Source organism: Bos javanicus, chromosome 24 (genome assembly GCF_032452875.1).
Source record: "Bos javanicus breed banteng chromosome 24, ARS-OSU_banteng_1.0, whole genome shotgun sequence".
Taxonomy (NCBI): domain Eukaryota; kingdom Metazoa; phylum Chordata; class Mammalia; order Artiodactyla; family Bovidae; genus Bos; species Bos javanicus.
In genome coordinates, this window is record NC_083891.1 from 46,817,218 (window position 1) to 46,840,574 (window position 23,357).

Below are 23,357 nucleotides of genomic sequence, written 5' to 3' on the forward strand. Positions count from 1 at the left end.
CCATTGGTAGCTTGATAGGGATTGCACTGAATCTATAAATTGCTTTGGGTAGTATACTCATTTTCACTATATTGATTCTTCCAATCCATGAACATGGTATATTTCTCCATCTATTAGTGTCCTCTTTGATTTCTTTCACCAGTGTTTTATAGTTTTCTATATATAGGCCTTTAGTTTCTTTAGGTAGCTCTTCTTTCTCTTTAAAATTCTATTGCCTGTGGAGAAGCAGGAGTGCCCTCAGTTAACTGCTTCTTTTGAACCTGTTCAAAAGCTTAAATTCAAATTCATGTGTCAGATTCTTAAATTGCCTTTAAGGGCAAAATATGTTAGTTACTCCCATTAGCCAACAAATCAACTAAGGATCCCTCATAAACTTCTTTGGTTCAGCTGTAAGACCCCCCTGCTCAGAGATCTTCCATCTCCAGCTCAGGCATGGCCAACAGGCATCTAATACCTGCCCTTAAGTCATAGAATCAGAGTTGTTCATGAGTTGTCCTGATATATGTCAGCAATGCTGTTAATTCATTGAAGAAAAAAGAAACTCATTAAATCTGTGTTCAATGATTTTAGAGCAAAGAACATATAGAGTAAGTATTATACACAAAATAAGATTAACACTGACAGGTATATACTAAGGTACAAAAACAAGTGTTTGACTTGGAAATTGAATTTTATTTACAAATGTTCTCTTTTAAACACAGATGCCGTTCCACCCCTTTTAAAGCATTATTAACTAATTTCCAGAAAAACCATTTACATTATCTTAATCTTTCTGCATAAAATGGTATTATGGGATAAACAAATATGGGATGGTCTAAGACTTAAAAACAAAACAAAAGACAATTTATCCACCATGAATGCTCTAGTGTCTGACAGAATGAAGAATCACCAATCACACCCCTTAATGTGCTACTCCAAGAAACCTGATAATTTAGGGAGGTAAATGTTTAACAATAAAGTCTTCTTACATAGTGTGGTTTAATGGTGATTGTTTAGGATTGCTCTTGCAGGCTACTATTTATGCTGATTTTAAAAAATAAGTCATCATTGTTAAAAAGGGCATAGACTTTTCTATACAGATTTTTCTTTAACCTTTGGAAATATGTAGATACTGATCTGGTCTCATCATTCAGGCCAATTAATAAAATAACAAATGCATGAATAAAACTTAAAATGAAACTTAAAAACACAATCAACATGTGACTATCCAACCTAAGAAAATTAGAACTCTCCCCAAAATCAGAGTATTGGTCCTCAATAGTTACTATAGATTTGAATTTTTCATAGCTGAGACAGTATACAGACAGAATACTTAACCAACGAGTTCAAAATAAAACAATCCAAATTATCTAACATTTAATATTTTAAAAATCCTTTAAATTTTATCTAGGAGGATAATTGTTCTCACATCATAACTAAGTTACAAGAACTTTGAAAAAAAATTCATCCCTGAGAAGTCAAAGAGAGAAATCTCTAAAAACACAGAAGTGACAGTCCTGCACCCTTTTAACAATCTTTTCCATAGCATGAACTTTTATCAGCAGTCAGCAATCCAATGTATTCCAATCCTCGACAGTTATGGCCTCTGATGATACGATCTTTTTACAATAAAACTGTAAGTACAACATTTTTTAAAAATCAGATAAATAGGGACTCTGGTTTTATTGTCAGGTTTACATTTTTGTCAAGTCCAAGGAGAGCCAGCTAAGATATGTATACTTCAATAAAGACTGAAGTAATAACTTCTGCTGGCAGCTCTTCTTCGGAGTCTCCGTTTCCCCCACTGATCTTCACCCAAACAGTAAAAGTAATACAATTGCAATTGAGTTTACTATTATCAATGGCACTGCAAAGAAAAAACAAATTTAATTATTAAACAAATCAGAAAAGAACTAAGTCAGGAAGGTAGAAATACAGTATGTCATCAGAATCACATTGCAAATCCTTATCACATAGCAACATTCAAACATGCATTGGATCATAAAATCCAAACCTTATTTGAAAGAGGGCTTGTGTGACTGGGTAAGGGTCACAACTGTCACAACTAGATCAATACAAAGTAATCTGGGGATAGTGCTGAAGCAGCTCTGGGAACACAAGCAAACTGGACCCAGGCAGAAGTAGACCCACATGGTTGCCAGCGATATCTGACATTAGAAAAACAGTGCAAAGAAGATTCTGTAGCTTCATCACTAAATGAAGAATGAACTTATTTATCATTCTACCCAAAGCTGTGATGAAAGCAGCTAATAGACAGACAGAGGTAGAGGTAGTAAGAGACTCTAATTTTAATAGTTTCAAATAAAAGGTTTTGAACTCCCGAGTTGTTCTAAAATATTTTCTAATAAAATAACAGACATGGGGCCTGTATTTTTCTCTTGAAAGTCTTACAGGACTCTAGATAACTTTTCTACTTAGAAGCAAAAAGAATTTCTAAAAGGCAAGAACACTAATGTCTTTCAATCCCAAGTGGTGACATACAGGTAGCAAAGAAACATCACATCATTGAGCATTCCATCTGCATCAGTTGGCTTAAATAGAGAAGGCAAGAGAGGAAAAAAACTAGTAACTTTTTAAGCACTAAAGCCAAGTCAAACAGAAAAAAGTTTCCACTACAAAAATTGTTGGGAAGCCCAGTACAAAATAGCCGGTTGGAGGAAGTCCTTGGGAAAATGGTGAAGGGCCAGAAATACCCCAGCTTGATGTACCCGGGCAGAAAAACATCTCCTGCCTTTGGTTATGCCTGGCACCAAGATTTAATAATAAATATTAAGGATGTTGCTTGAGAAAACGGGTTATGGGATAAGCTCATGGGTCACTTAGAGCACGCTGTCCTTGAAATATTTTTACTGATTAGGTGTTAACCCCATACCCACTCTGCTGACTGTATATTCTAAGCTCTTTGTTAATACTTCTATAAAAAGGCTTGACTGCAGAAATAAACTTGTCAGTCCTTGCAAGAGACTGTCCAAGTATCCTTCTTTCAGGTTCGTTGCTTCCAAGTCCTGGGGAGAAAATCTCCACCAAAAATGACATTCACACTCGGAAGTTTTGCTACTTAAACCACAAAATTAAAATGAAAGAGTGTTCTACTAGTTTTGCTTCTTACCTCTCATCACGGTTCTTACAGATCGAATAAGGTTCATTAGCTGAGATTTAATTCCTGGCTCTTCTCCGAATCCTCCAATTCCCTGGTCTGTTCCCCAGCCAACTGCATAACATAAAGATGATAAGCTGTGTTAAAATTTATTAAGCACTTGCCTTGCTCCCTCATTAGTCACCTTCTAAAACGTAACTTTGAGTCTCTGTTAAAGACATAAAATATAGTCATATGATTTAAAAATTTTAGCGTGTATTTTTTACTTTTGATAAGCAGCACATTTAATTTCCCTTTTAATTTTATAAAATAAACTACAGCCTAGTAAATTATTCCATGGCACTGAATTCAGTAAAGATGACTGTTGTGACAACCTAACTGTTATCTTTCTCCTTTTTTAAACAAAACATTTTTCAGGTCGGAACTGAAAACCAAAGCATATTGTCAAGTTGAATAATAAATTAGTTCAACTCAGAATTCATAAAAACCAATGTAATTATTAGTATAAAGGTGTTGCATCTAAGTTTCACTATGTGTTCACCTGGGGAAATATTAATACAAACCTGTTCACAGCTTGGATAGGTCTTCATAGCATGGCAACAGAGGTATATCTTTTTAACTTGACCATTCCTCTTCATTTCTCAATTTTGAGGTGAGGAATTTAGCCTACTATCTAATCCCACTTATTTTTAGTAAATGGGTCTTTTACCTTCTTCTGTCATTTTCCTGATAATATAAATCATTACTTCTTTACCTTTATTTGTTCATCTTTTTTTTTTATTGCCTTACACATTCTTCTAGAGGCTCACACATCCTCATTTCTGCAATGTCCTTCTCTTGTCCTTATTTCAGGTCCACTTTTCATATCTCTTATGACTAGGTATTTTTTTAATCTCCTATGACTACAGGGCTTAATTAATTCCTGACACACTAACCATTTAACCTGAAGATGGAGAAAAAGTTTTTATTTTATATATGAAAGAACCAAGTATCAGCTAACAAGATTTCATATTGCTTAATCAACTTTTACTTGGTTGAAATAAAGGTTAAATAATGGTTGCTTTTTTGGTTACATCAATACTGACATATGCTACGGTGTAAAACTAATATAAAATTCAAGTTCACAACAGAATAGGTATGTTTTGACTCCCACTCACCCTTCAAGACCTAGCTCACCTGTGTTCATAGCCTTCCTAGTCCACGGAGGTGTTACTCGTTTCAAGCTCCCAGAGCTCAACCTCCATCACAATGGTTAATATCACAGCCTCTACCATCTTTGGCCAGACTCTCAATAGATGCCTCTGCAATTTCACCTCAACCTCTTTCTCCCTTAAAGGGCTAGATCTTTCTAGCTCACAATGTGTGATGATTTCCATCATCTACTGAGTGAAGTCAGAAGCTCCTTAAATTAAAATGCTAGCCCTGTATCATACCACAACCCTCCAAGTATTGCTGTTCACACTCAATTCCGATTAACTGCTATACATGTTAAAGGCAGCTTCTGAATCCAGGTCTCAGTTCAGTTCAGTCACTCAGTCATGTCTGACTCTTTGTGACCCCATGAACCGCAGCACGCCAGGCCTCCCTGTCCATCACCAACTCCCGGAGTTCACCCAAACCCATGTCCATCAAGCTGGTGATGCCATCCAACCATCTCATCCTCTGTCGTCCCCTTCTCCTCCCTCCTTCAATCTTTCCCAGCATCAGGGTCTTTTCAAATGAGTCAGTTCTTTGCATCAGGTGTCCAAAGTGTTGGAATTTCAGCTTCAGCATCAGTCCTTCCAATGAATATTCAGGACTGATCTCCTTTAGGATGGACTGGTTGGATCTCCTTGCAGTCCAAGGGACTCTCAAGTCTTCTCCAACACCACAGTTCAAAAGCATCAATTCTTCAGCACTCAGCCTTCTTTATAGTCCAACTCTCACATCCATACATGACCACTGGAAAAACCATAGCCTTGACTAGATGGACCTTTGTTGGGAAAGTAATCCAGGTCTGTCTGACTTTAAAGTCAAGGCCTTTCCTAATTCCCCTCTATGTCATAATAAACCTTGTTTTACCCAAACAGTAACTACTGATTGTAAGTCATATTATAAATTCCTGGAACTAAATTTAGTCTTTCTTTACCTTTCCCTTCTCCCCAACCCCAGAGCAAGTACTTAATATACATTTGTGGAATTAAACTGAATTTATAGCAAACCGAGTTAACTTTGGATAAACAAAGGTATGGTAAACCCTAGGATCGTAGATAAAACTTTCAAAGAACCATGTTTCTTTATTTTTAAGACACACAAAGCATAACACAAACCATTCATTCATTGTAGCTTTGAGGGAGGGAGGAAGAAATCCTCCAATATTAAATGCATAGATTTCTCCAAGTTAAAAACAATCTCAAACCTGCATTTTGCTTACTTCTTACTTCTGGATCTCTGGCAAGAAAATATATTTATGCTGTTTCTCCAACATTTACTTTTACTATATAACAAGTTCTACTATAATTTCTTTGTCCCACATATTTTCTAGGTATTTTTCTTTCTCTTTTCTAGGTAGCTCAAATCAGAATTCTCCACTATACGGCAATTCTCTGTCATCTAAGTTCAAAGGTGTAGTACCAGCCTTTAACTACTTACAATGTGGTGAAAATTATTTCATAATAATGTCTTGAAAAGACATAAAACACAAAATGGCTACCACCACCAGTTGTATTATTTTCCAAACCAGTTTAGTCTTACTCATATAAACCTACTTAACAACTCTGCACAGTAAGAAAGCAGCCTGGTTTCAGTTAAACATAATGGTTACTGTAAGGAAGAATGTCTCCTTGACCCTCTTAGGGTCCTTGGTTATGTCTGAAAATTAAACTGACAAAGACATTAACAGGAGAAAAGCATACAAAGTTTATTAAGGTTTTACGTGTACCTGGGAGTCTTCAGGAGAAAATAAAGACCTGAAAAAGTGAGCAGAACAGGAAACTTCTACCTTTTAGACAAGGGAATAAATCTGTGAAGAATTAACAAGAAAAGGCATTTGGGCTATGGATAATGTCATAAAGTAATACAGTCTGTCTGGCCCTCAGTTCCCTGTCTCTGGTGCTAAGAATGTCTCCCTTCCTTCTGGTATGGGGAGGATACCTTTCACATGAGAAACTTATTTCCTGCTTTCAGGAAAGAAGGGGCAGTGAGGGGGGAGGGTGGGGTGATCGCTCTGCTTCTGGTGTTTTCTCTAAACTCCTTCAGCTTAAGATGTTCAACACTCCACAGTGACTTACTTGGGGGTAGCATGTCCTGAACCCCATCAGTGGACACACACTTTTAAGTTAAGACTTCTCCTGAAATCTACTAATAATAATATGTCCAACTCTTTGCGACCCCATGGACTGTAGCTTTTCTGTCCATGGAATTTTCTAGACAAGAATGCTGGAGTGGGTTGCCATTTCCAGGGGACTTTCCCGACCCAGGAATCCAACCCACATCTCCTGTGCCTCCTGCACTGGCAGGTGGATTCTCTTACCACTGAGCTTACAAGAGTAATAAGAAAGAAGTCCTCAGGCAAGAGAAGTTAATCCGAACAACAACAGAAAAAGATAAACGGAACAATAACTGACTTAGCAGAGAAAACTGAAATCTAAACCTCCAGGGAGCACACAATAAAAAACTGAGGCGAATCTTGCTGAGAATCCTGAAAACTTGAGAGAAACTTCAAAAAGCCAGTGAGGGTGATGCGGTTTTGGAAACACAGGAGGACTAACTGAAAGTCCCCACAGGAGAAGTTAGCGCCGCTCATCCCCACCTCCCTTTCCTTAGACTGAACTGATGGGAAGAGTTTCTCTCTCTCTTACCCCCTCAGGAGACGGGTTTACTCTCAGTGGAGACTGAAGCAGGGAACCTCCAGACCTGGGGTCTCGGGAAGGTGGACTGAATTAATTAATTAAGGTCTACAAACCTAAGTGTCAGATTCCTGCTCGCTTTCCCTGCTTGTGTATCACATAAGTCTGGAACATAAGAATACTTACATTCTGCAGACAGGAAGTTGCACAATTACTCAGGAAGTTGGTCAATTAGTGACTTCAGTTAGTGACATACAGGGGGATTTAATGAAACGGCGAATTTAACTCAGACGCCCACTGGTGAGTAACTCCCAACCATATACACAGAGCTTCCAAAGAGCCTCTCAGGGTTTACTCTTTAGAATGAACTGACAGTCAAGAGGGAACAATTCTGAACGTGGTAGGATAGAGTCAAGCCAGAAAAGAAGGCTCTGAGGAAGAGAGAATGCAAGAAGTTCATTTTTTAAAAAAAACGAACATCCTTAGAGAAAAACAATTGTAGCTACAAAACTCAGAGAACGAGATGCCCTGAAAAAGGGAACGTAAAAAAGGAGCACTGTTCTCTATCAGCATAAAAAGTTCAAGAGGCTGACACACCAAGTTGAAGACACCTACAAGACAAGAAAAACATTAAAAAAGGAATATCAATATGTCAAAATAACTGGAGTTTCAGAAAGAGCAAGGAAAAAACAGGAAAAAATTACCTAATGAGGTGGCCAAAAAGCACACGGAAAGATGTTCAACATCACTAATTATCAGAGAAAATGAAGTCAAAACTACAACGAGGTATTAACTGACACCGGTCAGAAAGGCTATCATCAAAAAATCTACAACAATAAATGCTGGAGAGGGTGTGAAGAAAAGGGAAGCCTCTTACACTGTTGGTGGGAATGTAAACTGATACAGTCACTACACCACTATGGAGAACAGTGTGGAGGTTCCTTAAAACTAAAAATAGAACTACCATATGATCCAGCAATCCCACTCCTAGGCATATACCCAGAGAAAAACATTATTCAAAAAGATACATGCACCCCAATGTTCAACAGCCAGGACACGGAAGCAACATAAATGTCCATCAACAGAGGAATGAACAAAGATGACGCAGTGCATATATACAATGGAATACTATTCAGCCATAAGAACAAAATAATGCCATTTGCAGCAACAAGGACGGACCTAGAGACTGTTTGTCATACTGAGTGAAGTCAGAAAGACATATCATTATGATATCATTTATATGTGGAGTCAAAAAAAAAAGAGGGGGTACAAAATCACTGCAGATGGTGACTGCAGCCATTAAATTAAAAGACGCTTACTCCTTGGAAGGAAAGTTATGACCAACCTAGATAGCATATTCAAAAGCAGAGACATTACTTTGCCAGCAAAGGTCCGTCTAGTCAAGGCTATGGTTTTTCCAGTGGTCATGTATAGATGTGAGAGTTGGACTGTGAAGAAGGCTGAGCGCTGAAGAATTGATGCTTTTGAACTGTGGCGTTGGAAAAGACTCTTGAGAGTCCCTTGGACTGCAAGGAGATCCAACCAGTCCATTCTGAAGGAGATCAGCCCTGGGATTTCTTTGGAAGGAATGATGCTAAAGCTGAAACTCCAGTACTTTGGCCACCTCATGCAAAGAGTTGACTCCTTGGAAAAGACTCTGATGCTGGGAGGGATTGGGGGCAGGAGGAGAAGGGGACGTCAGAGGATGAGATGGCTGGATGGCATCACTGACTCGATGGACGTGAGTCTGAGTGAACTCCGGGAGTTGGTGATGGACAGGGAGGCCTGGCATGCTGCAATTCATGGGGTCGCAAAGAGTCGGACACGACTGAGCGACTGAACTGAACTGAACAAATGAACTTATTTACAAAAGTACAGTCATGGATGTAAAAAACAAGGGATTACCATTGGGATTTTACCAATGGTAATTACCATTGGTAATTTACCAATTACCATTGGGTAATTACCAATGGTAATTACCATTACCAAGGGATGGGGGAGCGATAATCTGGGAAATATGAGGATTAATATATATACACTACTATATATATAAAAAAAAGATAATAAGAACCTGCTGTATAGCACAGGAAACTCTACTCAACACTCTATAATGGCCTAATGGGAAAAGAATCTTAAAAAAAAAAAAAAGGATATAACGGATTCACTTTGCTGTACACCTGAAACTACCACAAATGCTGTAAATCAACTATACTCCAATAAAAGTTTTTAAAAGAATTATCAAACACATATTAAGAGATGATATCCCAAAACTGAGGGATATGAGCCTTTAGGCCAAATGGGCCCAATCAGGGTACGGCCCAATGAAAAGGAGACCCATAGACTGCCACATTATTGTAAAATTTCAGTCTTCTAAAGATAAAAGGGCTTCCCAGGTAGTGCTAGTGGTAAAGAACCCTCCTGCCAATGCAGGACATGTAAGAGATGGGGGTTCACCTCCTGGGTTGGGAAGATCCCCTGGAGGAGGGCACAGCAACCCACTCCAGTATTCTTGCCTGGAGAATCCCATGGACAGAGGAGCCTGGTGGGCTACAGAACATAGGGTTGCAAAGAATCAGACATGACTGAAGTGACTGTGCATGCAAAGATAAAGAGAATACCCTAAAGGGTCTCTACCTACAAAGAGTCAGGAATCACAATGGCATTAGACTTAACATCAATAAAGGAAATGAGAAAATTAAATGGAATAATGTCCTCAAAACTCTAGAAAAAGTGGTTCCAATCTAGAATTCTACACCTGAACCACAAATCAACTAGAAGAATAAAATTATGATTTTTTTTTAACTGTTCAGCTGTAATATGCATAGTCATATTAAATATGGAATACTGATATTACCAATAATTGGCTGGAGATGTGAGAGGCGGAGAAGGGAAGTGTGTGTGTATTTGTGCTTATACAAGAATGAGTGTGCCACTGATGGTACAACTGTGCTAAAACCTTTCACAATAGTAGGTCAATGATTTAAAACTTGAAAGAGTTAAAAATAATTGCTTTAGAAGAATAGAGGAGGTTGAGGAGAGATGGAGCAGGAGGCTTCTATTTTTCTTTATAGGTTGAAGGGCTTTTTTGACCTTAAAACCACACACATACATTGCTTTGATAAAAATAAAAATGACATTTAAAAAGAAAACCTGTAAAGCTACTCCTCTATTGGAGAAACCCCTATGGAATTCAGAGCATGAACATCCTGCGGGCAAGGACAGGTTCCAGAGAGGGGCTTCAACCACAAGTCACTCTGAATTGCTCTATAACTGCCTTTAGACAGTTGCTGGTTTCATTTCCTTTACCTGCTTTTAGGAAATTTATCCTTGCTAAAACTATCACTCCTTTCCATTCAGGGCCACAGTCTCTTAGATGGTAAAAAAGAACTTCTTTAAGTACTTTGTGGATCGTGCACATAATGAGGAGTGATCCCAGAAAAAAAATATATCTTCCAACTGCTTGCTCCTCAACAAAACAGGATAAAACTCTACAATATAGATAATACCATGATTTAAGCATCAGCACTTAAGTAATTTTTAAAAAATAGTAAATTATCGGCTAATGTTAGCTTCTCTATTCTTATGCCACTAGAATGAAAAAGAAAACAGAATTTTGGGGAGAGTGAGGAAAACATTCCTCTCGATATTCCACAGACAAATACAAAATTGACCAGTGAAAGATCATCTGCCAAGGATTACCTTTTACTGTAACAAATAGTTTTCTCTCCAACTGCTACTAAAGAGTGTCAGTTGTTTTTCTAAGGAACCTGGCCAAAGTTTTAAAGAGCTTTGCTTTTTTTTTTTTTTTAAGGATAAAGACTGAACTCTGCAGCTTTCTTGTCCATAGCTGGAGGGCCCAGCAGAAAACAAATGATAAGACCAGCCAGCAGCTGTTGCTGCCAATCTCAGGAATGAACTTAAATAGAAAAAGTTACTAATTGTAAACACCACATAATGTTCTTCCCCTGCCCAGACTTCAAAAAGTCACACACAAAAGGGTAATCCATCCAGGTTCAGTCAACAATCCTCAGCTAGATACATTTTGAAGAAAAAGTATTAATGCAGTTTTGACAACATTGGCAAACCTCAGCTTCTTTGAGATCAGTTTCCATTTCTATGAAAGAAAATGAATGTGCTTTATTTTGTGTCACCAAGTTTGCAGGGCTATCATAAATGTAAAAGTACCTAATAAACCACACAAAGAACTCTACTAATATAAGTTTGAAAAAATTACCTTGATCAAAAAGAACACTGCTGAAGTGAATGATCTAGTATACTCAGACTAATCTCTCTTGGTTCAATATAATTCCCAATTCAACACAATTATTTCCACTTAACCTTTGACGAAATTAAATGCTTTTCAGTAATATATATTTAAATAGAAACATGTATCTATAGAGTTTCTTCAATGTTTTATAAACTGCATGCTCATCTATGTCTATCATATGTAAGGCCTATGGAATACCTTGTTCATTTCTCTGTGGTGGTGGCTTAGTTGCTGAGCCATGTCTGACTCTTGAGACCCCATGCATTGTAGCCTCACTGACTTCTCTGTCCATGGGATTTCCCAGGCAAGAATACTGGAATGGGTTGCCAGTTCCTTCTCCAGAGGGATTTTCTGATCCAGGGATTGAATCTGTGTCTCCTGTACTACAGGCAAATTTTTTACCACTAAGCCACCAGAGAAGCCCTCATTTCTCTGTACATTGATGCAAATCTGACTTATTGGTTTTTTGTTTTTGTTTTTTAATATTTACTTATTTAGCCACATTGGGTCTTGATTGCGGCACATGGGATCTTTAGACCAGGGACTGAACCCAGGCCCCCTGCATTGGGAGCATGGCATCTTAGCCACTGGACCACCAGGGGAGTCTCCTGACTTACTGTTTAAAATCTACCTCCTTTAGGAATTTCTCTATTATTTAGGCTCACACAACCCTCACTGGGGGGGTTTTCATAGATGTTATTTATCAGATTGAGAAAGTTCTTTCCTATTCCTAGTTTCTTGAATGTTTTATCATGAAAGGGTATGGGGTTTTGTCAAATTTTTTTCTGCATCTATTATAATCATGTGATTTTTATTTTACTAATATGATGAATTAAACTCATTTTAAAAGGTTAAATCAACCCTGCACTCTTGCGGTAAATCCCACCTGGTTTAGTTTGCCAGTGTTCTGCAGAGAATTTTTGTGTTTATATTCATCAGAGATACTGGTCTGGGGTTTCTTTTCTTGTGCTGTGTCTGGTTTTCATACCAGGTTAATACTGGCCTCAAGGCATGAGTTGGGATGTCCTCTCTCCTCTCTATTTTGGTATTAAGTTTTCTTTAAATGTTTGGTAGAATCCAGCAATGAAGCCTGGGTTTTCCTTTGTTCAAAGTTTTAAAACTACTAACTTAATCTCTTTACATGTTATAGGTCTAATCAGTCGGTTCAGTAGTTTGTGGTCTTTCTAGAAATTTGTCCATTTCATCTAAATCATCTAATTTGTTGGGATACAGTTGTTCACACCATTCCCTTAACATCCTTTTCATTCTCTAAGGTAGTGATGTCTCCTTTGATCACTGACTTTAGGAATCTGAGTCTTCTTTTTTACTGTTTGCCAATTTTGTTGATCTTCTGAGAGAACTAGCTTTTTGTTTTGTTAATTCTCTTTATTGTTTTTCTGCTCTGGATTTTATTAATTTTCACTGTAATCTTTATTATTTCCTTTGTTTTTTCCCCAGTAGGGGAGGGGGGAGAACTGGATGTGGCTCAAACACAAGAGAGTCTCACTGCTCTTACTGAGCTTTAATAGATTTTCTTGGCAGAAAAAAAAAGTTTCTCTGTTTGTTGTATATTCTTATGACAATTTCCGGTGACTCTGAATGTTTGTTTTTTAAATAATAGTCACTAGTTATAGTGGTTTCATTGAAAAGAGGGTCCAGTGAAGGTTCTCACATCAACATTTTGGAAGTGCTCTCCATTAATAATTGTATTTCCAAATAATCTGTTTAAAAGTGGGCAGAGGAACTGAAGAGTCCAAAGACATAAAAACGGCCAAAAAGTACATGAAAATGTATTCAACATCACTATTCATCAGAGAAATGCAAGTCAGAGCCACAATGAAATATCACCTCACACTTGTTAGAACAGCTATTACCAAAAAAAACAAGAGACAATAAATGCTGGCAAGGATGTGGAAAAAGGGAACCTTTGTGCACTGTCCACAGGAATGTAAATTTGTACAGCTGCTATGGAAAGTAGGATGACGGTTCCTCAAAAAATTTCAAAAAGAAATACATTTAGTAACCCCATTTCTGGGTATTTATCCAAAAGAGATGAAATCATTATCTTGAAGAGATATTTGCATTCCTATGTTCATTCCAGCACTATTCACAATTGCCGAGACAAGAAAACAATCTAAGTGTTCACTGACGAATGAATGAATAAAGAAAATGTAATGTACGTATCGGAGAACGCAATGGCACTCACTCCAGTACTCTTGCCTGGAAAATCCCATGGATGGAGGAGCCTGGGAGGCTGCAGTCCATGGGGTCACTGAGGGTCGGACACGACTGAGCGACTTCACTTTCACTTTTCACTTTCACGCACTGGAGAAGGAAATGGTAACCCACTCCAGTGTTCTTGCCTGGAGAATCCCAGGGACAGGGGAGCCCGGTGGGCTGCCATCTATGGGGTCGCACAGAGCTGGACACGACTGAAGCGACTTAGCAGCAGCAGCAGCCGCAGCAATGTACCTATACAATGAAATATTATTCAGCCACAAATAAGGAAAACTTGACATATGTGACAACAAAGATGGAGCCTGAGGACACTATGCTAACTGAAATAACTCAAGAGGAAGACTACTACCGTACTATCTCATCTATATGTGGGATCTAAAACCATTGAACTCATAGAAAGAGACAGTAGTATGGCGGTTGCCAGGAGCTGAGTGGTGGAGGAAATCAGGAGATATTGGTCAAAAGGTACTCTCAGTTATTAGATGAGCAAATTTTGGGGATCTACTGTACAGCATGGTGACCACAGTTAACAACACTGCATTGTTTACTTGAAAGCTGCTCTGAAAGTAAATCTTAAATGTTCTCACTGAAACAATATCTACAATAAAATGATAATTATGTAAGGTGAAGGATATGTTAACCAACCTTACTGTGGTAAGCATTCTGCAATATATATGTGTACCAAATCATCACAAATATGTCTTACACTTACACAATGTTATATGTCAATTAAATCTCAAAGCTGGGGGAAAAAAGAATGATGTATTAACATTTATAAATGGCTAATTCCCACTTAATAGCTTCATCTGTTTCCTGGCCTGCAAAAGCTTGCTATGTATTTTTAATATGGCCCTTTCAGAAAAAAAAATGTTTTCTTCCAGCTTTATTTTTACCTTTCCCACTTAGATCTACAACATTCTTGCAATTGACTTTTGTGTTTAGCATGAAGCAGAGGGTCAAGATTCATTTACTTCTTTTTGAATATCCAGTTAACCCAGAATCATTTATCGAAGGACCTTCCTATCACACTCTGCTGTTACCTTTATTAAATTAAGTGTCCATATAAATATGTGTCTATATTTGGATTCTCCACTCTGCTCCATTGTTCTATTCTCCAAAAAACTTTTATTAAATTTCCTTCTCCTTAATTAGCCAGAATCAGCTTCTGCTGCTTGCAACCAAGAACCCTGACATGAATAAATAATTTCAGGACTCAATCCTTGAACCTCTCTGAGAAAGAGCCTTCATTCAACAGTTTGAAATTACCAGCCAACACTAAAAATCCCCATGTGTAAATCCTGCCCAAACCTCCCTTCTGGGCGCCAGACCTGTATACACAAATGCCTACATGACATCTCTCTCCACTTAGAAGTCTGAAAGGTAACCAAAAATACACTACTTCCTATTCCTATTCTAGGACTTAGCTTTAAATGCTGTTTCCTTAGGAACCAACACTGTCTTAATCCAACCAGGAGGTTACATTCCCATGGTTCTTACCTAGTTCTCTTCCTTCAAAGCATTTATCCTAGACTCAACTATCTGTATAATTATTTATCTGTTCTACTGCTCTGAGAACAAAGACACTGGGTCATGCTCGCTGCTACATCTTTCCACGTTGCTCACAGTGATTGGCCTATTTGTTGTAAGGAATGGAGAAAAACTTTCTGCCACCAACTCTAGGAACCTCCTGCTTCTCCAGCTAACTTTTCCTCCTTTTTCAATAAAGAAAGTATCCCACCTCCCATTTATGCCATCTCCTCCATGTGTACCTTAGGTCCCATCTCCACCCACCTTCTCAGAATCCTTCAGCTATCAATCACCTCATTTCTCTCCTGTATCTTTTATTTTTCTCTCATTACTATTTCTTTCCTGTTAGCCATTCTTTTTTCTAACCTTTAATTATGAAAGTTTTAAAACATATTTATCACTCAGATTTAATAACTGCTGATTTTTTAAACATTTTATTTTATATTGGAGTATAGTTGATTTACAATGTGTAATAATTGTTGACTTGGGGGACTTCTCTCATGGCTCAGTGGTTAAGAATCTGTCTGCCAATGCAGGAGACACAGGTTCAATCCCTGATCTGGAAAGCACCCATGTGCCATGGAGCAACTAAGCCCAGTTGCCGCAACTATTGCGCCTGTGCTCTTGAGCCTGGGAGCCATAACTACTGAAGCCCACACCTCTAGAGCCCGTGCTTTGCAACAACAGAACCCACCACACTGAGAAGCCTACACACCCCAACTAGAGAAAGCCCTCGCAGCAACCAAGACCTAGCATAGCCCAAATTAAATAAATAACTAATTTTTTAAATTATTGACTTTTTTTTTTTTTTCCTTATGTGCTTCATTTTTTTCTCTGCTTGATTTCTTTAAAAATAAATTGCTGGTACTATAATATTTCACTCCTGAATATTTCAGTATGCATCTTTATCACACTAACAAGATGTCCAGTGATTCCTTAATATCATCTAGTATCTAGTCCATACTAGAATCTTCAAAATGTTTTTTACAGTCGATGTGTGAAGTAGAAGTCAACCAAGGTCCACATGCTGCATATGAATACCTTCTTAATCTCTTCTTTTTTATATTTGTATATTTGCTTCAGTGTTCACTTTCTCCCCACGTTTTTCATGGCACTGACTTACAAAAGAACCTGACTAGTTCTCACTGTTGCTGCTGCTGCTAAGTTGCTTCAGTCGTGTCCAACTCTGTGTGACCCCATAGACGGCAGCCCACCAGGCTCCCCTGTCCCTGGGATTCCCCAGGCAAGAACACTGGAGTGGGCTGCCATTTCCTTCTCCAATGCGTGAAAGTGAAAAGTGAAAGTGAAGTTGCTCAGTCGTGTCCTACTCTCAGTGACCCCATGGACTGCAGCCCACCAGGCTCCTCCATCCATGGGATTTTCCAGGCGAGAGTACTGGAGTGGGGTGCCATTGCCTTCTCCCTCACTGTTGCTGCTGACACCTAAAAACGAAACCACCACAAAACATATCCCCGTATCCCCTTCCAGCTACCATTTCTTCATTTCCTCCAACTTAGTGTAAAGCAGGGATGAGAACAGTACCTGTCTCACAGGGTTCTTGTAAGGGTTACACAAGTTAGTATGTGTAAAGCACTGGATACAGATTCTAGCACACGGTTAGTGTTCAGCATTAGGTATCATTATTGTTATTATATCCATTCAACTTGTATTATACTCACAATATCTACTTGCCCTATTTGAAATGGTGCTTTCCACATCCACTCTTCTACACTTCTGAACTGTTCTCCATAAAGTAACCAGAAAGATCTTGCAAATAACACAAATCTGGTCGCATCACTGCCCTGCTTAGAACCTTTCCAATTTTCACACCAGCTTTTTACCCCTCACTTCCTGACCCTTCACCTAATGTTTACTGATACATTACACGTTTCCGGTTAGACATACTTCCTCTAAGATTTCAAAGACTCACAAGTTAGTATGTCCCAACACATCTCTTTTGTAACATTCTGCATACTTGTTATTGGCACTTCTTCAGTTTTTACTTAGAGTAACTTCCATTAGAAGGGTAGGATAACTGTTGTAACCTCAGCTCCTATTACATGGGCCCGGCACATATTTGTGCTCAATAAATCTCTCCTGAAGGAATAAATGAAACGAATCAACCTTGCTCATGGGTTTGAGTTTCAGTGATCTACACTGACACGTTCCGCACGCTGTGACAAATGATGTACCATCATGCAGTATCCTGCCGTAATTGTGCCTTAGACAGAAAAAAAGCAGCCTGCCCAAGTGGCATGGAGCTCGCTGGATTGCGAGATCCCGGTAGGCATAATTTGTCTTCCCTGTACGCTCAGATTCTAGGCTGGTGCATCACAGGCACCCGATAAACTGTGCTGAATAAACTTTTCTTGGAATGCGCGTGGCTGGATGTTGTGATAATCCCAACAGGCTTCCTTTCCTCTTATCTCCAAAGCCCAGGAACCCCTATGACTCTCCATCAGTTCCTTCTTCAAACTACCCACGCTCCAAAATGAGCCACGCCCCTCCCTCTTTCACTGAAAACCCACACCTCAGATTTTTGACAATTAAAAGCAGCCATGGAAACGTGTACTAAATTCCTAGCCTAAACTAGTCGCAGGCAAGGGCGTCCCCGGCTCTACTCATCTCCGCTTCCCGACCCCCCAGGGCTGGCACCCAGCGGGCGTCTGTGGAACAATCTTCACTCTCCTGTGAGACGAGAGTGGCTCGGCTTCCCCACCCAAGGAAGGGCCCCAAAGAGGCGAGCCCTTGGCCGCCCGTCCGTCCGTCCCTGCCCAGGTGGTCCCCTCACGCGGCCCTACTCGGGTCCGCGATCCCCGAGCTCCGCCGCCGCCCCCTCAGTGCGGCCCACCGGCCCCACTCACTGTTCTTGAGGAAACGCTCCTCGTGAAGCACGGCGATGGCATTGACGCAGAGAAGGGCCGCCTGCAGCAGCGAGTACAACGTAAAAGCCATGGCCACCCACCCCAAGGCCCAACTGACTCCTCTCCCTCGGCGGCAGGGGACGTGGCGCCGCCACGTCCGGCGCTTCCTACGGCAGCTAGCGAGGCCCAAAACGCGCCCTGAGAGGCTCCGCCCCGTCTGGCTAAGACCCGCCCTACGCTCACCTCTGCAGGGCGTGTCTGCTGAGCTGTGTAGACCCGCGCTGTCCAATGCGGCAGCTTGAAAGTGACTACTGAACATTTGAATAGTGTCTGGCCCTAACGGAAATGTTGTAAATGTAAAATACACAGAACGAAAACAGAACGTAAAATCTCCCGATAATTTAAAAGTATTGATTACATGTTGAAATGTTTTGATTATATTAGGTAAATAAAATGCAAACATTAATTTTTATTGTTTATTTCTATTTTTAAAAATGTGGCAATGAGGTTATTGATAATGACATGGAGGCTTGTCCAATACTTCCATTGGACAGCGCTGTACTAGATGCTCCCAAGGGTTGTATGAGATGTTAAAGCTGCTGCTAAGTCGCTTCAGTCGTGTCCGACTCTGTGCAACCCCATAGACGGCAGCCCATCAGGCTCCACCGTCCCTGGGATTCTGCAGGCAAGAACACTGGAGTGGGTTACCATTTCTTTCTCCAATGCATGAAAGTGAAAAAATAAAGTGAAGTCGCTCAGTCGTGTCCTACTCCTAGCGACCCCATGGACTGCAGCCCACCAGGCCTCTCTGTTCATGGGATTTTCCAGGCAAGGGTACTGGAGTGGGGTGCCATTGCCTTCTCTGTGAGATGTTAATAGGTAATTCCTATTTTACAGATGAAAAAGGCAAATAAAAGTTTTTATAAGAATTTAACTGAAATAATATGGGTTGAGTTGCACCCCACAGGCCTCCAAGGACTGTGCTTGCCCGAGTTCAAGACCAAAGGAAAACCCAGGCGCCAGAAACAGAAATAATGATGTAATGGATGAGGGGGCAGGAACAGGAATACTTACTGTCAAAAGCAAGGCCCTGGAGTGACACCCCAAGGTGGGCAAGATATGGCAGCAATCTTCATTCCTGGGGAATGGTGGGGTTGGCGGGTAGGGATGGGGGGATTACCAATTACAGAGTAATTGGCTGTCACCTTGGCTGATTGGTTACCAGGATTACCAGGGAAACCAGCAGAGGGGCATGCCCTTCACTGCTCCTTCAACAAGAACAATCACTGGCTGGGATTGGGGCAAGTGTGTGGGTGGGTCAGTCCTGAGTGTAGGGTGTAGGTGAAGCAGGTCCTGGTGGAGCAGGTGGTTACAGAGAGAAAGAGAACAGCCATCTTGGGGGGGTCTGACCTTACAACAGGTCTTAAAATTACTGGATGAGAAACATTCTCTCCTTGATCAAACTCAACCTTGGCCTGTAAAAACTACAGATTCTCAACACAAATGATTTCATCCAATCCCCTAGCCACATATTAAAAGACTTAGTTTCTAACAGCTCAATCCATAAGAATTAACCCTTATTATTGTTTAGTTGCTAAGTTGTGTCCAACTCTTTTGTGACCCCATGGACTGTAGCCTACCAGGCTCCTCTGTCCATGGGATTTCCCAGGCAAGAATACTAGAGTGGTTGCCATTTCCTTCTTCAGGGGATCTTCCCAAATCAGGGATCAAACCTGCGTCTCCTGCATTGATAAGCGTGGCCACAACGGAAGTCCCTAGCCCCCCCTTAAAGTGCCTGCCTGAGAAAGTTCAAGGCTCCCCCCAAAATTTGCTGTTTGTTCTAGCCCACACCTGAAAATAGGCACCTGACCACACCTTCTTAGAGTGCTTATGAAAGTGGATTTATGATTGTGAGTCCTTCCTCTGCCCCTTTGAGATATATATGTATCTCCTACTGTTGAAGGGTGTCTTACTCAAGGACCTAAAAGCCATTCCTTTAAAATGTAATCACCAGGATTTCCCAAGTAGTCCAGTGGTTAAGAATCCACCTGCCAGTGTAGGGCACACCAGTCAATCCCTGGTCAGGGAAGATTCCACGGGCCATGCAACAGCTAAGTCTGTACTTCACAACTACTGAGCTCCTGTGCCTAGAATCCTCGATCCGCAGCAAGCGAAGCCATCCCAGTGAGAAGGCGGCACACCGAAGCAATGAGTAGCCCCTGCTCACTGCAACTAAAGAGAGCCTGTGCACAGCAATGAGGACCCAGTGCAGCCAAAACTAACTACCTAAATAAAGGTAAAAAAAATAAGAAAATGACCTTTAAAAAATAAAATTAAATGAAAAATAAAATAAAATGCAATCACTAGGAACGATAGGCCGTCTATCTCCTGGTCTCTGTATGAAGGAAGAATTCTAATTTTGATCATTTTAGCTAATAGACACAGCTGGCCTAATAAGCATTCACACTGACTGCCAGAGTCGGACACAACGGAAGTGACTCAGCACACAGCGCACACATGCAAAGTAATCATTTCCTGAACTTCTCGGTTTCCCCTTTAAAAAGGGAAAAGCAGCACATTAGGCCCAGAAAGGATTTTGGAAGCCTGTGTGTTGCAGCTGCTGGAAGAGATTCTAGCCAAAACCACGAATAATTAGTCAAACTCCCAAGAAGAAATTAAGCTTAAATGGGCCAACCAGTTAGTGCCTACAGGGAAGAAGAGATACATCGTTTCTCACAGATACACATAAGCACTATCTCCAAAATCGGCCTTAAGTGCAAATCAGGTAGGGACAAACACAGGAAGATAAAGTAAAGGGAATAAAAGAAACAACAGGATGCCAACAAATCCTCCAGTTTTTCAAGGTCCACAAAGCTGTAGACACTAATGATAGAGACAGAAGGTGGTTTTTGTAAGGGGAGAGTGACCACTCCAAGTTTTCTATCCTGGGCTGGGTAGCAGGAGGGGAACATGCGGGCCTTGTCTGGAAGCTTTGGTTAAGTGGTGACTCACAGTTTTGTTTTTTGTTTTGTTTTTTTACTAGATTATTGGTTACTGAAGAGAAGGGAAAGAGAGATGACTGGAAGTTAGGGATGGATGAAGTGGAGGTGAGAGAAAAGCATCTCACAGTCACCCCCCTCTGTCTCCACCACTGGGTTACAACTCACATGATCTAATTCTTTTATTGTCAAAAGAATCAGGTTAACCTCTCTGGGCCTCTGTTATATCACCTATAAAATTAGGCGATTATGATCTCTAGGGCTCCTTCAGTCCCCAAAATCTCTAGATCTAGCAAAAGCAGCTTAAAATACAGTGTACAGTATTTGTACCAGGTTATCTGATTCATCACTTTTCAAATATCCAGGCTGGTAGACTAAGCTGATAACAGCAGATTATATCCTTAAAAAGAATTGTTCCTCTGATCTCCTTACTTCCAAAAACATTCAAATTCTTGGATTTTTAAAATGTGTTTATAAAATAGTTGTCTCGGCACTGCCCTCAGCGGTCCCGTAGATGCATCTCTTGCTTTAATAATGTTTGGATGGAATAGACCCAGGAACCCCCACCCCCTCACCCTTACACCAGCCTCCCACCACCCTCCAACCTTTTTTTAGTCACAACCCTCAGAATCAGCCACTCAACTCTCCCCGATCACCAAGACCAGTGAACATCATTTTTCGAGCGTAGCTTCTCATTAGTGATCAACCATAAGCTCCCAGAATCGTCAGAATTATTCCACCGAGGTGGAGGCCACCGTCATCTGCCTGGTCAACACATGTCTGCTGGCCTCCTACACCTACCTCTCGCTGGGCTTCTATACTGACCACAGTGATGTGGCTCTGGAGGACATGGGCCACTTCTGTGAACTGGCTGAGGAGAAGAAGCAAGAGAGGGTCCAGCATCTCTTGAAAATGCAAAATCAACATTGCAGCTGCACCCTTTTCCAGGACATGCAGAAGCCGTCTCAAGATGAGTCAGGAAAACCCGGGATGCTATGGAAGCCACCCTTCTCAAGGAGAAGAACCTGACCCAGCCCTTCTGGATCTGCATGGCCTGGGTTCTGCCCTCACAGACCCCTACCTCTGTGACTTCCTGGAGAGACACTTCCCAGAAGATGGGAGAACACCTGACCAATCTCTGCAGGATGGCTGGTCCCCAGGCTGGGTTGGGCGAATATCTCTTCAAAAAGCTCACCCTCAAGCATGACTAGGAGCCTCTGGAGCCCAGCGGCCTTTGAGGAACCCCCCTAATGTCAGGGCTTCACCCCTTCTCTGTGCCTTTTGTTGTTGTTGTTCAATTGCTAAATCATGTCTAACTCTTTGCGACTCCATGAAATGCAGCCTGCCAGGCTTCCCTGTCCTTCATTCTCTCCTGGAGTTTGCTCAAGTTCATGTCCATTGAGTTGGTGATGCCATCCAGCCATCTCATCCTCTGTCACCCCCTTCTTCTCATGCCCTCAAATCTTCCCCAACTTACTTTTTCCAGTAAGTCAGCTCTTTGCATCAGGTGGCTAAAGTATTGGAGCTTCAAGTTCAGCATCAGTCCTTCCAATGAATATTCAGGACTGATTCCCTTTAGGATTGACTAGTTTGGTCTCCTTGTTGTCCAAGGGACTCTCAAGAGTCTTCCCCAGCACCACAATTTGAAAGCATTAATTCTTTGACATTCAGCCTTCTTTATGGTCCAACTCTCACATTTGTAAATGACTACTGGAAAAACCGTAGCTTTGACTATATTGACTTTTGTTGGCAAAGTGATGTCTCTGTGTTTTTGTATGCTGTCTAGGTTTGTCATAGCTTTTCTTCCAAGGAGCAAGCGTTTTCTAATTTCATGGCTGCAATCACTGTCTGCAGTGATTTTGGAGTCCAAGAAAATAAAATCTGTCACTGTTTCTACTTTTTCCACTTCTATTTGCCATGAAGTAATGGGACCAGATGCCATGATCTTAGTTTTTTTAATATTGAGTTTCAAGCCAGCTTTTTCACTCCTCTTTAACCCTTATCAAGAGGCTGTTTGGTTTCTCTTCACTTTCTGCTATTAAGAGTGGTATCATCTGCATATCTGAGGTTGATATTTCTTCTGGCAGTCTTGATTCCAGCTTGTGACTCATCCAGCCCAGCATTTTGCATGATGTACTCAATGGCACCCCACTGCAGTACTTTTGCCTAGAAAATCCCATGGACGGAGGAGTCTGGGAGGCTGCAGTCCATGGGGTCGCTAGAGTCAGACACAACTGAGCGACTTCACTTTCACTTTTCACTTTCATGCATTGGAGAAGGAAATGGCAACCCACTCCAGTGTTCTTGCCTGGAGAATCCCAGGGACGGGGAGGCCTGGTGGGCTGCCGTCTATGGGGTCGCACAGAGTCGGACACGACTGAGGCGACTTAGCAGCAGCAGCAACTCTGCATAGAGGGCTTCCCAGGTGACTCAGTGAGTAAATAATCTGCCTGCAATGCAGTAGATGCAGGGGACATGGGTTCAATTCCAGCATCAGGAAGATCTTCTGGAGGAGGGCATGGAAATCCACTCCAGTAG

General features: G+C 40.8%; 1 protein-coding gene and 1 pseudogene across 2 annotated transcripts; one reads left to right on the forward strand and one right to left on the reverse strand.

The window, feature by feature from the left end:
- Positions 1-123: 123 nt before the first annotated feature.
- On the reverse strand, positions 124-18,019 carry IER3IP1 (immediate early response 3 interacting protein 1). Of its 2 annotated transcripts, none has more exons than XM_061400106.1 (3): positions 17,821-18,019; positions 3,110-3,211; positions 124-215 (listed from the first exon to the last, which is right to left on the reverse strand). In XM_061400106.1, the coding sequence occupies exons 1-3, from the start codon at positions 17,909-17,911 to the stop codon at positions 157-159; spliced, it is 252 nt and encodes an 83-aa protein (XP_061256090.1). In that variant the 5' UTR covers positions 17,912-18,019; the 3' UTR covers positions 124-156. The 2 variants fall into 2 exon arrangements, with proteins under 2 accessions (XP_061256090.1, XP_061256091.1); XM_061400107.1 differs by lacking the exon at positions 124-215 and adding an exon at positions 1,027-1,846 and having other exon boundaries at positions 17,821-18,012.
- A 1,903-nt stretch (positions 18,020-19,922) lies between these two features.
- Positions 19,923-22,095, forward strand: LOC133237410 (ferritin light chain-like; annotated as a pseudogene).
- Positions 22,096-23,357: the final 1,262 nt, after the last annotated feature.

What these genes read in the sequence shown, in the direction of transcription:
- IER3IP1 (XM_061400106.1), bottom strand. Translation starts at nt 17,911, where the DNA reads ATGGCTTTTACGTTGTACTCGCTGCTGCAGGCGGCCCTTCTCTGCGTC. An exon ending in GGAGCGTTTCCTCAAGAACA is followed by an intron (nt 3,212 to 17,820) that starts GTGAGTGGGGCC and finishes TATGTTATGCAG; the next exon opens with TTGGCTGGGGAACAGACCAG. An exon ending in TGTAAGAACCGTGATGAGAG is followed by an intron (nt 216 to 3,109) that starts GTAAGAAGCAAA and finishes GCTTCTCCACAG; the next exon opens with GCAATAGAATTTTAAAGAGA.